At 52.0% G+C, this 14,251-nt stretch overlaps 2 protein-coding genes across 2 annotated transcripts in view; one reads left to right on the top strand and one right to left on the bottom strand.

Moving 5' to 3' along the window:
- MTHFD1L (methylenetetrahydrofolate dehydrogenase (NADP+ dependent) 1 like) overlaps nucleotides 1-14,251 on the top strand; it is a 641,585-nt gene that overhangs the window by 405,947 nt on the left and 221,387 nt on the right. The window lies entirely within an intron of this gene.
- ZBTB2 (zinc finger and BTB domain containing 2) lies at nucleotides 3,526-12,315 on the bottom strand. The gene is made up of 3 exons (XM_049765359.1): nucleotides 12,132-12,315; nucleotides 4,384-5,200; nucleotides 3,526-4,326 (listed from the first exon to the last, which is right to left on the bottom strand). Exons 1-3 carry the CDS (start codon nucleotides 12,302-12,304, stop codon nucleotides 3,676-3,678), a joined length of 1,641 nt encoding a protein of 546 aa, XP_049621316.1. The 5' UTR covers nucleotides 12,305-12,315; the 3' UTR covers nucleotides 3,526-3,675.

The raw sequence follows: 14,251 nt of genomic DNA, 5'->3' as shown, positions 1-14,251 counted from the left end.
CAACAACAATAAAGAAAAGGTGCTTCTTCATGCCTGCTACACAACCTTTCTGGCGTCTCTTCGAAGGATCTATGTATGTCTTAGATTTATCTTCTCAAGAGCTTGTGGTTGATTCCTTGCTACATGTTTCTGGTTTTAGACACCCTGTGCTTAGGTTATAAGTTTTTCTTTACATTTTCCTGTGATGCGCTTATGCAAACAGCCGCTCTTTTATTATTGACTAGTTTTTCCTTTAATAATTGTAGACAATATTGTTTGTTTACTAAAAACAAATGGGGGAATTGTTGTGTATGTAAACTTTTTTTTTTTTTTTTTTTTTGGTTTTTGGGCCACACCCGGCGGTGCTCAGGGGTTACTCCTGGCTGTCTGCTCAGAAATAGCTCCTGGCAGGCACGGGGGACCATATGGGACACCGGGATTCGAACCAACCACCTTAGGTCCTGGATCGGAAGCTTGCAAGGCAAACACCGCTGTGCTATCTCTCCGGCCCGTGTATGTAAACATTTTATGGGACTATTATGTTACTGACCCTACACTGATCTGTGATTGTGCCCTACCCTAGGGTGTGACCTGGCATTCTGCCCCCAACCTAGGGTGGTACCTGATTCCGCTTTCACCATTGGGTATCTGATCCCACCTGATTCTGGGGGGTAAAAACAAGGGTCTGTGGAAGGCGAGGGGCTTTTGGCTGGAACTGATGCTGACGCTTTGGACTTCAGTCTTGTCCACCGAATAAAGCTAATATTTCCACAAGCCTGACTGTCTGCTAGCCTTTACCAGCCGCTTCACCTCAGAACCGCTGGCTGAACAGGGTGGCAGATGTGTGCTCTGAGCTGGAGAGGAAAGACCTTATCCTCCATCCCTCCATCAGTCAACCTTTTCAGGGGCTGACTTGCAACACAACACATGCAGAAACCCTCACTCACCAGATCCTTCCTGTCCCACAACTTTGTGGTTTTCCAGGCTGTGTGGAGGCATCGAGGCACACCCCAATTTCACAGCTATATAGGGAAGGCCACAAGACTCATTGAATAATGAAGCAGACATTTAATCGACAAGATGGGTTTACTCATTTCTGCACTCAAAAATTACTCCTGGCAGGCTTGGGACCATATGGGATGCTGGGGATTGAACCTGGAGTTGGCTGTGTGCAAGGCAAATACTCTACCTGCAGTGCTCTGGGCCCTGGAGCACAGGCTTTGATGCCCGAGGCTGGGATCCAATCCTGCACATGTGCAGTTAGGAGCAATTCCTGAGCACCAAGCTGGGAGTAACCCCAAAGCCAATTACCGAAATGATCACAGGTGGGTGAAATGTTAGTAATCTAGATCTATTGGCAGGAACTTATGTTATCTTGACCCACGCACCTTTTTTTTTTTTTTTTTTGCTGTTGGTGTTATTGATCAGGAATCATTCCCAATGAGTCCAGGGAACCACCTGGGATGCCTGGAACCTGGGTCAGTCGGCCACATGCAAGGCAAGCATCCTACCTGCTGTGCTAGTTCCCCAACCCGAGTCAAGGACACGTGTGTGTGTGTGTGTGTGGGGGGGGGGGGGCTCACACTTGGCAGTGCTCAGGACTGACTCCTGGCTCTGTGCTTAGGACTTAGTCCTGGCAATGCTCTGGCAATATGGGGTGCTGGGGATCAAACTTGTGTGCAAGGCAAGTGACCTATCCTGTACTATCCAGCCCTAAGCCAAGCACCTCTTGGTTTAGGGGGCCATATATAGTGCCAAGGATTAAACCTGGGCCGGCTTTCTTACCCACTTGTACACTATCTCTGGCCTGAAAGCTTTACCAATTTTTTGTTTTTGGGTCACACCTGGCAGCTCTCAGAGGTTAGTCCTGGCTCTACGCTCAGAAATCGCTCCTGGCAGGTTCGGGGGACCATATGGGATCCTGGGATTCAAACCACTGTTCTTCTGCATGCAAGGCAAACACCCTACCTCCATGCTATCTCTCCAGCCCTCAATTTTTATTTGTTGTTGTTTGGGAGACACGGGTTGGTGCTCAGGGCTTATGCTTCTGGCAGAGCTCTGGAGCCCCAATATAGTACCTGAGGTCAGCCCCTTGCAAAGCAAGAGCCCGTCCAGCCCTGCTTCCTCTTTAGGGAAGGGCAGATAAAAAAAAAACACACACACACACACACACACATACACACACAATGTTCATTTAATTAAAGGTTTATTCAATTAAAGTATGTATAAAAACTTACAAATCCGAGAACTCTACATGTAATAGGACGACAGGATACTCTGCTTTTAACACACAAGTCAACTGTTTGTTCTTCTGTTTCCTCCTTATTCCTGGTTCTGGCTTGGTCTTGTGACACCTCCCTGACATTGGCCTGAGGGGGATTTCTGGTGTTAAAGGTAAAACTGAAGACTATGCCTCAATAGCTAAGTTTTTGTTTTCTGTTTTTATTTTTCTCCTTACAGTGGCCATTAGCTTATCTGGTCCGCTTTTATTTTTTTTTTCTCATGACTGTTCCTTACCTTTTGTTTTGATGCTTCAAGACATGTTGCCTGTAAACTCTCAATCAGCCTTGACCTGGAAGTCATTCATTCGAGGGGAATGCGCCCTGTCTCCTCTCCCCCAACCTCTTGCAGGACACCCATTCCTGTTCTCCCTTTCCCAGAGGTCCCCACAGGGGCTGAAAAGCAGCTGGTTTGCTGTTAAGACAAAAGTACCACCGGCAACTGTGACACTTGTCCTGTATCAGTTGCTGCTTGGGAAGAAGACAGAATGGTGCTCTCAAGGAGGACTAGGAAAACCAACTACATGCGTGTCAGAAAGGAAAACTGGGTTATTTCCGTGGCCGTTGCCTCTGAAAGCAACCAGCAGTTTGCTAAGGCATGAGTAGTTCCACGCGTTTTCTCTGACACACGTACACACACGGATACTCACAGCTTGTCATACTAGGTCCCCAAATTAAGATTGCCATCACATTATTACTTATACCCCCCCTCTTTTGTGTTCCGAGTAGATTTCTTAATTTCTCTTGACTGGACATAATCTCAAAGGATGCATTCTGAAGGAAGATGGCTGAGTCGGTGGGGCGGAGAATAAGTACCAAGAACTTCCCTGGTGTTTCAGGACGTGCTCCCATCTCCTCACCATCCCCCACCACTGGATTTTATTTTTTTGCACAGCACGGAGCTCAGCGGTAGCTCTTCAGCCCAGGGCTGTGCCTTCAGACACTGTTTCTCCAACAAGGAAGTTTTATTGTATGGGGGGAGGGGAGAGTCATAATTGGAGTTTATCAAAGCTTTCTAGTGGTTTGGCTTCTGTGATAAGACCCTTCATTAGCTCCAAGTAAGCTTTCAAATTCTCTTAAATGTCTGGAAGCAACAGCAACAACAACAAGACAAAGGGATCCCAGCGTTCTGCTCACCATTCTCTTTTCCGATAACCCCTGAATGAAAGTAAAGATGGTCCAGGTTGATAATGCACAAAGCTTTTAAGAAGGCGGGGCTGGCGTTTAGGGGCGAGGGAAGGGGGGGCCAGGGGAGCAACGGGGGCGCGGGGGTGGGGGGAGGGCACTGCAGGGATCATGCCACCGATGGAGGACTGGAGGAGTGCAGTTGTGTACCGGGTCGGAAGGCGGGAAGGGGGCAGGGGTGGTCTGTAAAAATGACAGTTAAAAAAGTAAAAAGGGACCCCACCCGTGCCCGTCAGTCCAGCAGCACCGTCTCCTGCTCCTTCTTGATGGACGCCAGCACCGGGTGGTCGGGCTCGGTGGCCTCCGAGTCCCCGGCGCCCAGCAGCAGCGCGCGGCCCTCGTCCAGCGCGAAGGCGTCGGGCGCCTGGCCGTGGCACGCGTGGCGCACCACGTCGCCCGGCGAGGCGAAGGTCTTGTCGCACAGGTTGCACTTGTAGGGCTTGCTGGGGTGCAGCAGCAGGCTGTCCATCTGGCTGCCCTCCTCGAAGGTGCAGAGCTCGAGCGTCTGCTTGTCCACCACGGTGTAGGTGTCCACACTCTGGTTGAGGCACACGTGGCGCGCAGCCTGGTTGGCGCGGCAGAAGCTCTTGTCGCAGGTGGAGCAGCGGAAGGGCTTGCCCGTGTGGATGTACATGTGCTCGCGCCAGTGGCTCTTCTGGATGAACTTGCGCCCGCAGATGCCGCACTCGTACTTGCGCCGCTTCACCTCGCGCTCCTGGTCGGCCTGCTCCAGGTTGTCGATGTCCGCGATGTCCGAGGGCGGCGGCGTCTCCGAGGGCGGCTGCCCGTCCAGCAGCGGCGAGGGCGAGTCGCAGGTGCGGGGCAGCTCGCCGTCGCTGGCCGGGCCGGCCTCGGGGCCCTCCAGGGCGTCCCTGGCCGCGTCCTCGGCGGCGCCGCGGCCCAGCGCCAGCGCCAGGGCCATGGGCACGGCCACGGGCACCGGCAGGGGCATGGGCACGGTGAGCGGCGCGCGGCCGTCGGCGCCGGGCGGGGCCTGGGGGTGCGGCGGGGCGGGGGGCGCGCCCAGGGCCACCCCGGTGTGGATCTGCAGGTGCTCGCGCAGGCTGGCGCGCAGGGCGAAGCGGCGGCCGCACAGGTGGCAGGCGTAGTGCTTGGGGAAGCTGCCGTTGCGCTTGAGGATGCTCGGCTTCACGTGCGCGATGCTCAGCGCGGCCGGCGGCTCGGCGCCCGGGGACGCGGGCTCGGGCACCGCCTCGTCCGCCAGCCCCAGCCCCAGCCCCGGGGGCGGCGGCGGGGCCGGGCCGGGCGTGGGCACCAGCTCGGGGGACAGCGGCGCCGGCGGCGGGTCCGAGGGCGGCAGCGGAGTCCGGCCGGCGGGGGCCAGGTGGGGCGGCAGCTGCTGCGGCGGCGGCTGGGGCGGCTGCGACGGCGGCGTGGGCTCGGGGCCCAGCTCCTGGCCCAGCCGGGGGCCCGGCGGCCGGCCTTCCCGGGCCGCTCTGTCAGGGCCGGGGCCCGGGCCCGTGGCGGGCTTGGCGGCGGGGCGCAGCTGGTGCTCGGCGATCTGGATGCCGTAGAGCGACGAGGCCAGCGGGAAGACGGGGTCCTGGTGCGCGAAGGCGCCCTGGCTGGCCAGGGTGGCCTCCTGCAGCAGCGGGTAGGCGTGCAGGAACTTGATGCCCTGCTCCAGCCGCACGGGGTCGATGAGCTGCGGGGCCATCTTGCCCGTGTACATCAGGTGCAGGAGATAGCTGAAGATGTCGGGCTGGATGTCGCTGGGCTTCAGGCGCACACACTCGCTGCAAGACAGGGCAGAGCCGTCAGGTCAGGCGGGCCGATTGGAGGGGAAGACCCTCCCTCGCATTTATTTGCTCTTTTGGGTTTTGGGGGGCACAACAGTGGTGGTCAGGAATCAGGAATCACTCCCCGTGAGACTGGGGGACCACATGGGGTGCCGGTTGGATCCCCGGTCGACGCGTGCAAGGCAAATGCCCTATCCGCTGTGCTATTGCTCCAGCCCCTGTATTCCAGACCGATGAAGGAGCTCCATTCTCCCCCACCCAGTCTGAGACGGTCTGCAGTACCAGGCTGAGCTTTGGGCGCAGGGGGGAGGGCGGCAATGCTAGGATTTGGGGTAGAGTCGATGCCAGTCAGAGCTCACTGGAGGACCCATCGATCAAGGTATGCTGCCAGGGTCTTTCCAGATCTAGACTATCCTTGCATCCTGACAGGCTTGATGACCCAGAGGTGGGGTCGGGAGTCAGAGGTCAGGAGACATGTGGGACAGGGCCTTCCAGGAGCTCCTGCTCTGGGCCCCATCAATTGTCATCACTGTTACTCTCACCCCACCTGCAAGGCAGCTGGGCAGAAATCCTTGAACCGCCCCCTCCCCATTAAACCAAGAATAGACTGCGCTGGGCTCAGGACCACAATCCTTCAGAGAGTGGGAGAAACTGGGACTGACGAGAATCTGGGTCAAAGGCCAAACTCCTACCTTCCACGCTCTTTATAGTTTAAATAATAATCCTGGGACCTGAGTGATAGCTCAGCAGGGAGGGCGCTTGCCTCAGAGGCTGCTGACTTGGGCTCGATCCTTGGCACCCCATATGGTGGTCCCTTGAGCCTGCCAGGATTAATTCCTGAGTGCAGAGCCACGAGTAACTGCTAAGCACCACCGGGGGTGTGTGTCCACTCAAAAATATAAAACCAACAAAAAACTTAGCTGTCCTAAGGCAGCTCTGATCATTCCAGCTGTGGAAACAATGTAGCTCCCCCTCAAAGTTAGGTGATTTATCAAGAACCATAAATGAAGCGTGGTGGTGTTGATTCTCTGGTCTGCAGACACCAGTGTTTAAAAAGCAGTAAGCCAGAGGGTCTCAGGAATTTGACTGAAGCTGTAATTGGACAGTAAAACTGTATCTGTGAACTACATTCACCACAGGGCTCTTGTCTTTTGATTTAAATTCTGAGAAACTTCCTTGCATACTTTTAGAATGTACATTTTGGTCCCTCTTTTGTGGAGGGAGGGTAGGTGTTGGGTCACACTCAGCAGTGTTCAGGGGAACATATGCGGTGATTGGAGGACAGACCCAGGATTATTGGTCACATGCCAGGCATGCGCTTAGTCTCTTGTAGTATCTCTCCAACCTCTGTAATTATTGTCATTATTTTGGTTTTAGGGCCACACTAGGCCACATTCAGGACTTACTCCTGTCTCTGCACTCAGGCATTCACTCCTGGCGGTGCTCAGGGGGCCATATCTGATGGATGACAGGGATCGAGCCTGGGTCTACTGCATGCAAAACAATCATCCTACCTGTTGTGCTATCTCTCCAGTCCACTCCAGTATTCCTACACCCTGTACTCCAAATCCCCTATCATACATTTTTGGATACTATTTTATTTTGTTTGTGTTTTAGGTCACATCCGGTAGTGCTCAGGGGTTACTCCTGGCTCCATTGCTCAGAAATGGCTCCTGGCAGGCTTGGGGGACCATATGGGATGCCAGGATTCGAACCACCGTCTTTCTGCATGCAAGACAAACACCTTACCTCCATGCTATCTTTCAAGCCCGTTTTTTTGGTTTTTAGGTCAAACTTGGTGGCGTTCAGGGTTCCTTCTGGCTCTGAGCCAGAGCTCCTGGCAGGCTTGGGGGACAATATGGGATGCTGGGAATCGAAGCTAGGTTGGCTGCGTGCAAGGCAAATGTCCTACCGCTGTGCTATTGCTTCAGCCCCCCATTTTTGGATACTTTAACTATGTATTTTACACATATTTTCCAAAAGGCTGTTCTAAATTAAGCAAATTAAACACTCAGCTCTAAAGTGAAGACACTGTGAGAAAGAAGCATTATTCTCCACGCAGCAGAGGCCCCTCAGAGAAGACAACAAAAATGAGCCTCTGAAACTGGTGATGGGCTCTTCCACATGCTAGAGAACCACAAGGGAGGGTATGTGAGGGTGTGTGTGTGTCTCCTGGCAGGCTCAGGGTACCTTATGGGAAGCTGGAAATTGAACCCATGTTGGCCATGTGCAAGGCAAATGCCCAATCCACTGTGCTAGCTCTCTGGCCTGAGGAAAAAAGATAAATCAAATATTTTTTTTTGTTGTTGAGGGGGGTACCTGGCAGTGCTCAGAAGTACTACTGGCTCTGAGCTCAGAAATCACTCCTGATGTTGCTCATAGAACCACATAGGATGGTGGGGATCAAACCCAGGTAAGCTGTGTGCAAGGCAAACACATTACCTGCTGCCCTTTTAGAAATTCTGAGTGGGGGAGGAGAGGAGAGGAGAGAGGGAGAGAAAAAGGGAGAGGACAAGAGGGAGAGAGGTTTAAAGGGGAGAGAGACAAGCTCAAGACTTGTCCCAATACATATCCCAGCCCGAAAGTACTCAACTTAAGAGGCGAGATGCAGTTGACATGTGCATGGGCCGGCAACACACATGTGTGCAGCACTGGACACAGGCCCAGGGAGCACATGTGCACTGAGAATTTTTTTCAAGCAAAAGGACAAGTGCACACAAATCCAACTATTGTGTACTTGAAAGACATTTTAGGACCGAAGAGAGAGCAGGGGTGAGGTGTTCCTGTGCCTGCCCAATCCTTGTTGGAACCTGGCATCCCATATGGGCCTAAGCCCGGCCAGGAGTGATCCCCGAGTGCAGAGTCAGGAGTAACCCTGGAGCATCCCTGGTTTGGGTCCAAACAACAAACAAGATCAGCTCTCTTCTGAGTCATTCCCCTGGGGGCTAGGGGCCAGCCTGCGGTCCTTTCCAAGCTCTGTGGGGAGGGTAATGCTGGCAACACTGTCATCCCCCAAGTGGCCCGGTTTGCAGGTGTCTGACATCTTCTAGGTAGAAAAGGTAGTTTCAGGGCTGTGACAGACCCTATAATAGAAAGGGTCCGGGCCCGGAGAGATAGCACAGTGGTGTTTGTCTTGCAAGCAGCTGATCCAGGACCAAAGGTGGTTGGTTCGAATCCCGGTGTCCCATATGGTCCCCCGTGCCTGCCAGGAGCTATTTCTGAGCAGACAGCCAGGAGTAACCCCTAAGCACCGCCGGGTATGGCCCAAAAACCAAAAACCAAAAAAAAAAAAAAAAAAAAAAAAAAAAAGAAAAAGAAAGGGTCCCCCCTGTGATGAGCGGTTTCCAGCTTCCCTTCACTAGCACTGCCAAGTTAAAGATGGGCAGGAAGCGTCGGGGTTCTTGAAAAGATTAGAATTCGAAAATACAGTCTCCCCTGCTTCAGAGCCACAGATCTATGGGGGTCCCTTCCCAGACTCAGTCCCAGGGCAGCAATGAGACTGACATGACCCACCTTTCCCCTATACATACATGACTGCCCTCAGAGTACGAGATGTTTTGCCATTGACATGGGTAATGGAAACTTCCAAAAATGAAGCAGAGGAGGTGTGTGTGCGTGCATGTGTCATGCTGGACACTGTCAGTGGGTTCAATTCATCAAGGTCTGTCCCTTTCCCAGAGGTTTACTTTCAAGGGTCCCAAGACTGCAGACCTGCTTGGCTTGGTTTGCCATGATCCACGTAGAATAGTGTTCCAGACACACTGACCCCTGCTGATAGCTCCAGGCTTAAATCAGGGGCTAGAGTGATTTTACAGCAAGTAAGGCATTTGTTTTTTTATGCAGCCCATCCATTTCAATCTTTGGCATCCCAAATGATCCCCTGAATATCTCTTGAAGTGATTACTGAGTGCAGAGCCAGGAGAAACCTCTTAGCACTGCTAGGTGTGCCACAAAACAAAAAAGACTTAAAACCAAGCCAAGAGGGGCCAGAGCAATAGCATAGTGGGAAAGGCATTTGGCTTGCACATGTTCGACCCGCGTTTGATCCCCAGAATCCTGAGCACCAGGAATGACCACTGAGCACAGAGCCAGGAGTAACCCCTAAGCATCATAGGGTGTAGCCCCAAATACAAAACCAAGTCAAAGAGGAAGTATATGGGACTCTTAGCAGCTGAAGGAGGGAGTCAGAGGAAGCACCACCCCAGAGGCAGTTTCTGGAAAGTGCTTATACCTTGTGTGGCCACAGGGAGCCAACGGGCCACTGGTCCAAATGGCATTGCCATTTTTGGTGCAATAACCCCTAGTTGAATAAACCTGGGCCTTCCCTTTCTAGACAGCGCACTCTCTACAGAGAAAGACCTTTGATTCTTAAGAGCCAGCCTTTTGCTTCTAGTTAAAATCCCTGGCGGTGGGTTGGGGGTAGACTGGAATGATAGAACTGCAGTTATGATACTTACTTGCCTTGCATGTGGCTAACCCAGGTTCAATTCTGGCATCCCATATGTCCCCCAAGCACCATCAGGAATTATTTCTGAGTATAGATAGTGTCAGTAATAACTCTAGAGCATCACCAGGTACGGACACTCTTCCTCACCAATAAAAAACAAAACAAAATGAAACAGGAGGTTGGAGTAATAGTACTACTGGTAAGGTCCTTTGCCTTGCTTACCAGCTGACCCACATTCAATCTCTGGCATCCCATATGGTCCCCTGAACATCAGGAATAAAACCTGAGAGCAGAGCCAGGAATAAAACCCTGAGCATGAGCAGGTGTGACCCCTCAAACACCAAAAAAAAAAAAAAAAAAAAAAATCCCTTGTAGGAATAATTTTGCTCTTAAAGCCAGGGTAGTTGTGGCAAGGCAAACACCCTACCTGTTGTGCTATCTCTCCAACTTCTTTCAAACCCTTTGCAAGAGAGCTAAAGTACCCACTAGTTAAGAAGTTCCTGACGGCAGAAATCAAATGGTCTGTCCTTAGGATCACAAGATAAATCAACCTCTACTGGCCATGAGATCTGCTTCTCCTAACATACCTCAAAGCCTGAGGGGGTCACCAACAATCACGGGGGGTGGGGGGTGGGTGGCGGTGGGGGTGGGGGGGAGATGTGGAACTCTTTCAAAATGGTTTCCTGCAGCACCATGAAAAGCAAGCCAGGAAAAGATGCCTTTTGAGCATTCTGGTTCAGTTACATCCAAGTTGCTCTGGAACTGGGGAGCTGGTAGGGTCTCAGAGCGGCTGTCCTGGGAGATGTGGCCGGAAGGAGGCGTGGCCATCTGGTGAGACCATCGGAGTCTGCCCTGCTCAGCTATGGGGGCCCCTGCTGAGGTTCACATCACAGGAAGCTGCAGCTGTATTGGTTTCTGATCAAAGGCACAGCACAGAGATGGTGGGGGAACGGGGGAATGGAGGTGACCGTGACTATAAGGGGGAATCGGAAAACTGAAGGGGGAAAGTGAAAAAACAACAGGGCCAGAGAGATAAAACAGAGGTAGGACGTTTGCCTTGCACCCGACTTGGGACGAATCCTGTTTTGATTTCCAGCATCCCCTATGGTCCCCCGAGCCTGCCAGGAGTAATTTCAGAGCCAGGAGTAACCCCTGAGAACTGCTGGGTATGGCCTCCAAACAAAAACAAAACAGAAACAACAAAGGGGAGGCCAGAGCAATAGAACAGCAAAGAGGGCATTTGTCTTGCATGTAGCTGATATGGGTTCAATCCCGTGCATTCCTTATCCTTCCCTGAGCCTGCCAGGAGTGATTCCTGAGCACAGAGCAGGAGTAACTAACTACCTGAGCACTGCTGGTGTGGCCCCCCTCCCCAAATAAAAAAAAAAAACCAAAACAAAACAACAAAGGGATTCTAAAATGGGATCTGGGGAACCAGAAGCAGAGCTGAAAAGAATGTTTAAGGTTTGGGACTTTAGAAAGGATTCATGGGGGGCCAGAGCAGTGGCACAGTGGTAGGGCATTTTGCCTTGTATGCGGCTGACCTAGGAAGGACCACGGTTCAATCCCCCGGTGTTCCATATGGTCTCCCAAGCCAGGAGTAACCCCTGAGTGTCACTGGATGTGGCCCAAAAGCAAAACAAAACAAATAAAACAAAAAGGTGTCTAGCAGGGAGAGGAACACACCAGCCTGACACTGCTGAGACCAAGGCCACATGGCTAGAGCTGAGCAGAGGGTCTGCAGCCTCTGGTGGAACGCACGGAGGCGCTCAGAGAGAGAGTGGGGTGTGTGTGTGTGGGTCAACTGAACCCTGATGGGCACAGCGGGAGCTGTCTTAAGAAGTCTGCAGTATAGTCTGCAACTTTATTGTTGTTGTTTTGAAGTCACACCTACTGATGATCCTCAGGGGTTCTGCTCTGTGCTCAGGAATCATTCCTGGTAGGCTCAGGGAACCATATGGGATGCTGGGGATTGTGTTGGCTGTGTGCAAGTTAAACGTCCTCCTCGCTGTGCTACTTGACTGAAGGGGCTGATTCTTCAGAGATGAGGTGAGGAGGATGGAAGGAAAATGTATCAAAAAAAACAGAGGCTTTTCCTCTGACCTGAAGGACCTTTTCCTCTTGGTAGGGAAAGGAGACAGGTGTGACTAGAAGCCCCAGAACTGCTCACTACATCCTGAGAGTAAGGGAGAGGGAGGGAAAGAATTGGGGAGACGGGGTTCTTGCCACCATGCTGTGCCCAACTTGTGCAAGGGGACATTTGGCAGAGGTGTGTGACTATGAGGGTGCTGCATGGGGCATGAAGATCTGAGACTGTAAGTGCTCCTTGAAAGCAGGAACATCTGAGACTGGGATGAGGGTCTGAAAGCATGAGGGGAGCATGGGAGCCAGAAAACCCCAAGATCTGAATGATGGCCAAGAACAGGGTCCCCTGGGGGGGCTGTTTAGGGCCAGAGGACGATTAGCGAGCGCATTCGTTACCTGGTCTGATGGACAAACAACATCTTAAAGTAATTGGAGAACGAAGCAAGAACTGATTTGTGGGCCTTGAAGTACACATCGCCGATGGCCACCGTGCAGTCACACAGGAACCCAAACTCACGCTGGGCGTTTAACTGCTGCAGGAGGATAAGTCCATGGTTGGCCAAGTCCATTGTTTTTATAAATCTGCAAAGCAAGGAATTTGGTATTTTTTAAGAAAAGACGGTTCACAGATAACTGGATGTCCTTACAGTCATGACAGCAGCAATGGCTATGCACATTCAGGCAAGGTCACCGATGTCCCTCAACGGGCCTGGTGTCAAGAGAACCCCCAGAGCCCCTCCATGGTAGGGGCTTGGGGATGTGGGTGGGTGCATCCAGACCTGGTGCCCGAATATGGTGGGTGGAGGGGCCCAGAGAGGAAATGGGGTGACAGGTACTGGAGTCAGAGAATATGCATGAGTCACTGGGTCATCAAGGTTTTTGTTTGTTTTGGTTTGTTTGGTTTGGGGGCCAGACCCACCAGTGCTCAGGGGTTACTCCTGGCTCTGCACTCTGGAATTACATCTGCATTGATCAGGGACCACATGGGAGGCCAGGGATCAAACCCAAATGGCCACATCAAAGCCCAGTGCCCTCCCCACTGTACTGTTGCTCCAGCCCAGGGGTCTTTAGGTTTAAAATGTCCCATTGCATTGTCAAGTCTTCGGAGAGACATAGATCCACTGAGGAAGCTGCCATAGGGTGAAGGTAGACTGAGACTGGGGGAAAGGTTTCTGGCTCCCCTTCTCTCCTCCTTTGGGGCTTTGAGGAGGGATGCCACTTCCCCAGATCACCCGTCAGGAGAGGGGAGAGTCCATCTTCTCCACTGAAGGCTCACCAGCCTCACCCCAGTCTGTTCTTGGCAGGGAGTAGCCTCTCGAGGAGTTCCTGTACTCAACCGGCAGTTTGCTCCTCTTTCTCCAGCACCCCGAAAGTCCCCCAGCATGCTAAGTGTAGATGTATCAGAACACTCGGTGTGAGAGAGGTCAAGCCGTCCACTCCCACAGCCCTGTCCAGCACAGCACCAGCACTGAGGGTGGGTCTATCAGGAAACAAGATACCAGTAGCTAGCAGGAGAGGGAAAACTGTCCCTCTGGGCTGAGAACGTGACCCTTATTTCAACTACCAGGAGGAAGCTACAGAAAAACTCCCAGGAGCATAAAATAAGTCTGACAATTAGGATGGAGAGAATGTTTCCTTGGGGGAGGTGTTTATAGCTGGCAGGTGCTTGGGAGTTATTTCTGGCAGGCTTGGAGAATCATAAGGTGCTCGGGATTGAACCAGCCTGTCTGGGCGCAAGGCAAGTGCCCTAGCCACTGTGTTATCACTCTGGCTCCTGCAACATGTTTTTTAATTCTAGGTATTCACTTGAATAAACTTATGGGCAGTGGGGTGGAGCGATAGCACCATGGTAGGGCTTTTGCCTTGCACGCAGCTGACACAGGATGGACATAGGTTCGATTCCCGGCATCCGATAGTCTCCTGAACCTGCCAGAAGTGATTTCTGAGCGCAGAACCAGGAGTAACCCCTGGGCGTCACTGAGTGTGGCCAGAAACAAAAACAAAAATAAAAACAAAAATCCAAATCAAAACAAAACAAAACAAAAACTTATGGGTAGTGACATTTAGAAACAATACCATTTCCAATCAGTCAAGAAAGGAGAGACACACAAAGTGGAATCTAACCAAACAGGTATACACTGTTCAGCTGTAAAAAAAGAGGGAGAGACATGCTAGTTTTGTGGCTTGAAATGGACCTTTAAATACTGAAAATTACCAAGAATGTCCAAAGGGACACCTAAGTCTATCACAATTCTTATAAAAATCCCAGTTGAGAGATGTGAATGAGAAAGTTCTAAAAAAACCTAGGTTAGCTTAAACAGAATCTTAAAAAAGTAGTAAGGGGGTGGTGGCGTGGTGGCACTAGAGGTCAGGCGTCTGCCTTGCCAGCGATAGCCTAGGATGGAGCATGATTTGATCCCCTGGCGTCCCATATGGTCCCCCAAGCCAGAAGCGACTTCTGAGCGCATAGCCAGGAGTAACCCTGAGCGTTACCAGATGTGACCAAAAACCAAAAA

This window comes from Suncus etruscus, chromosome 18 (genome assembly GCF_024139225.1).
Source record: "Suncus etruscus isolate mSunEtr1 chromosome 18, mSunEtr1.pri.cur, whole genome shotgun sequence".
Classification (NCBI taxonomy): Eukaryota; Metazoa; Chordata; class Mammalia; order Eulipotyphla; family Soricidae; genus Suncus; species Suncus etruscus.
Note: the sequence above shows the minus strand (reverse complement) of the source record. Positions and strands in the feature narration are given on the sequence as shown.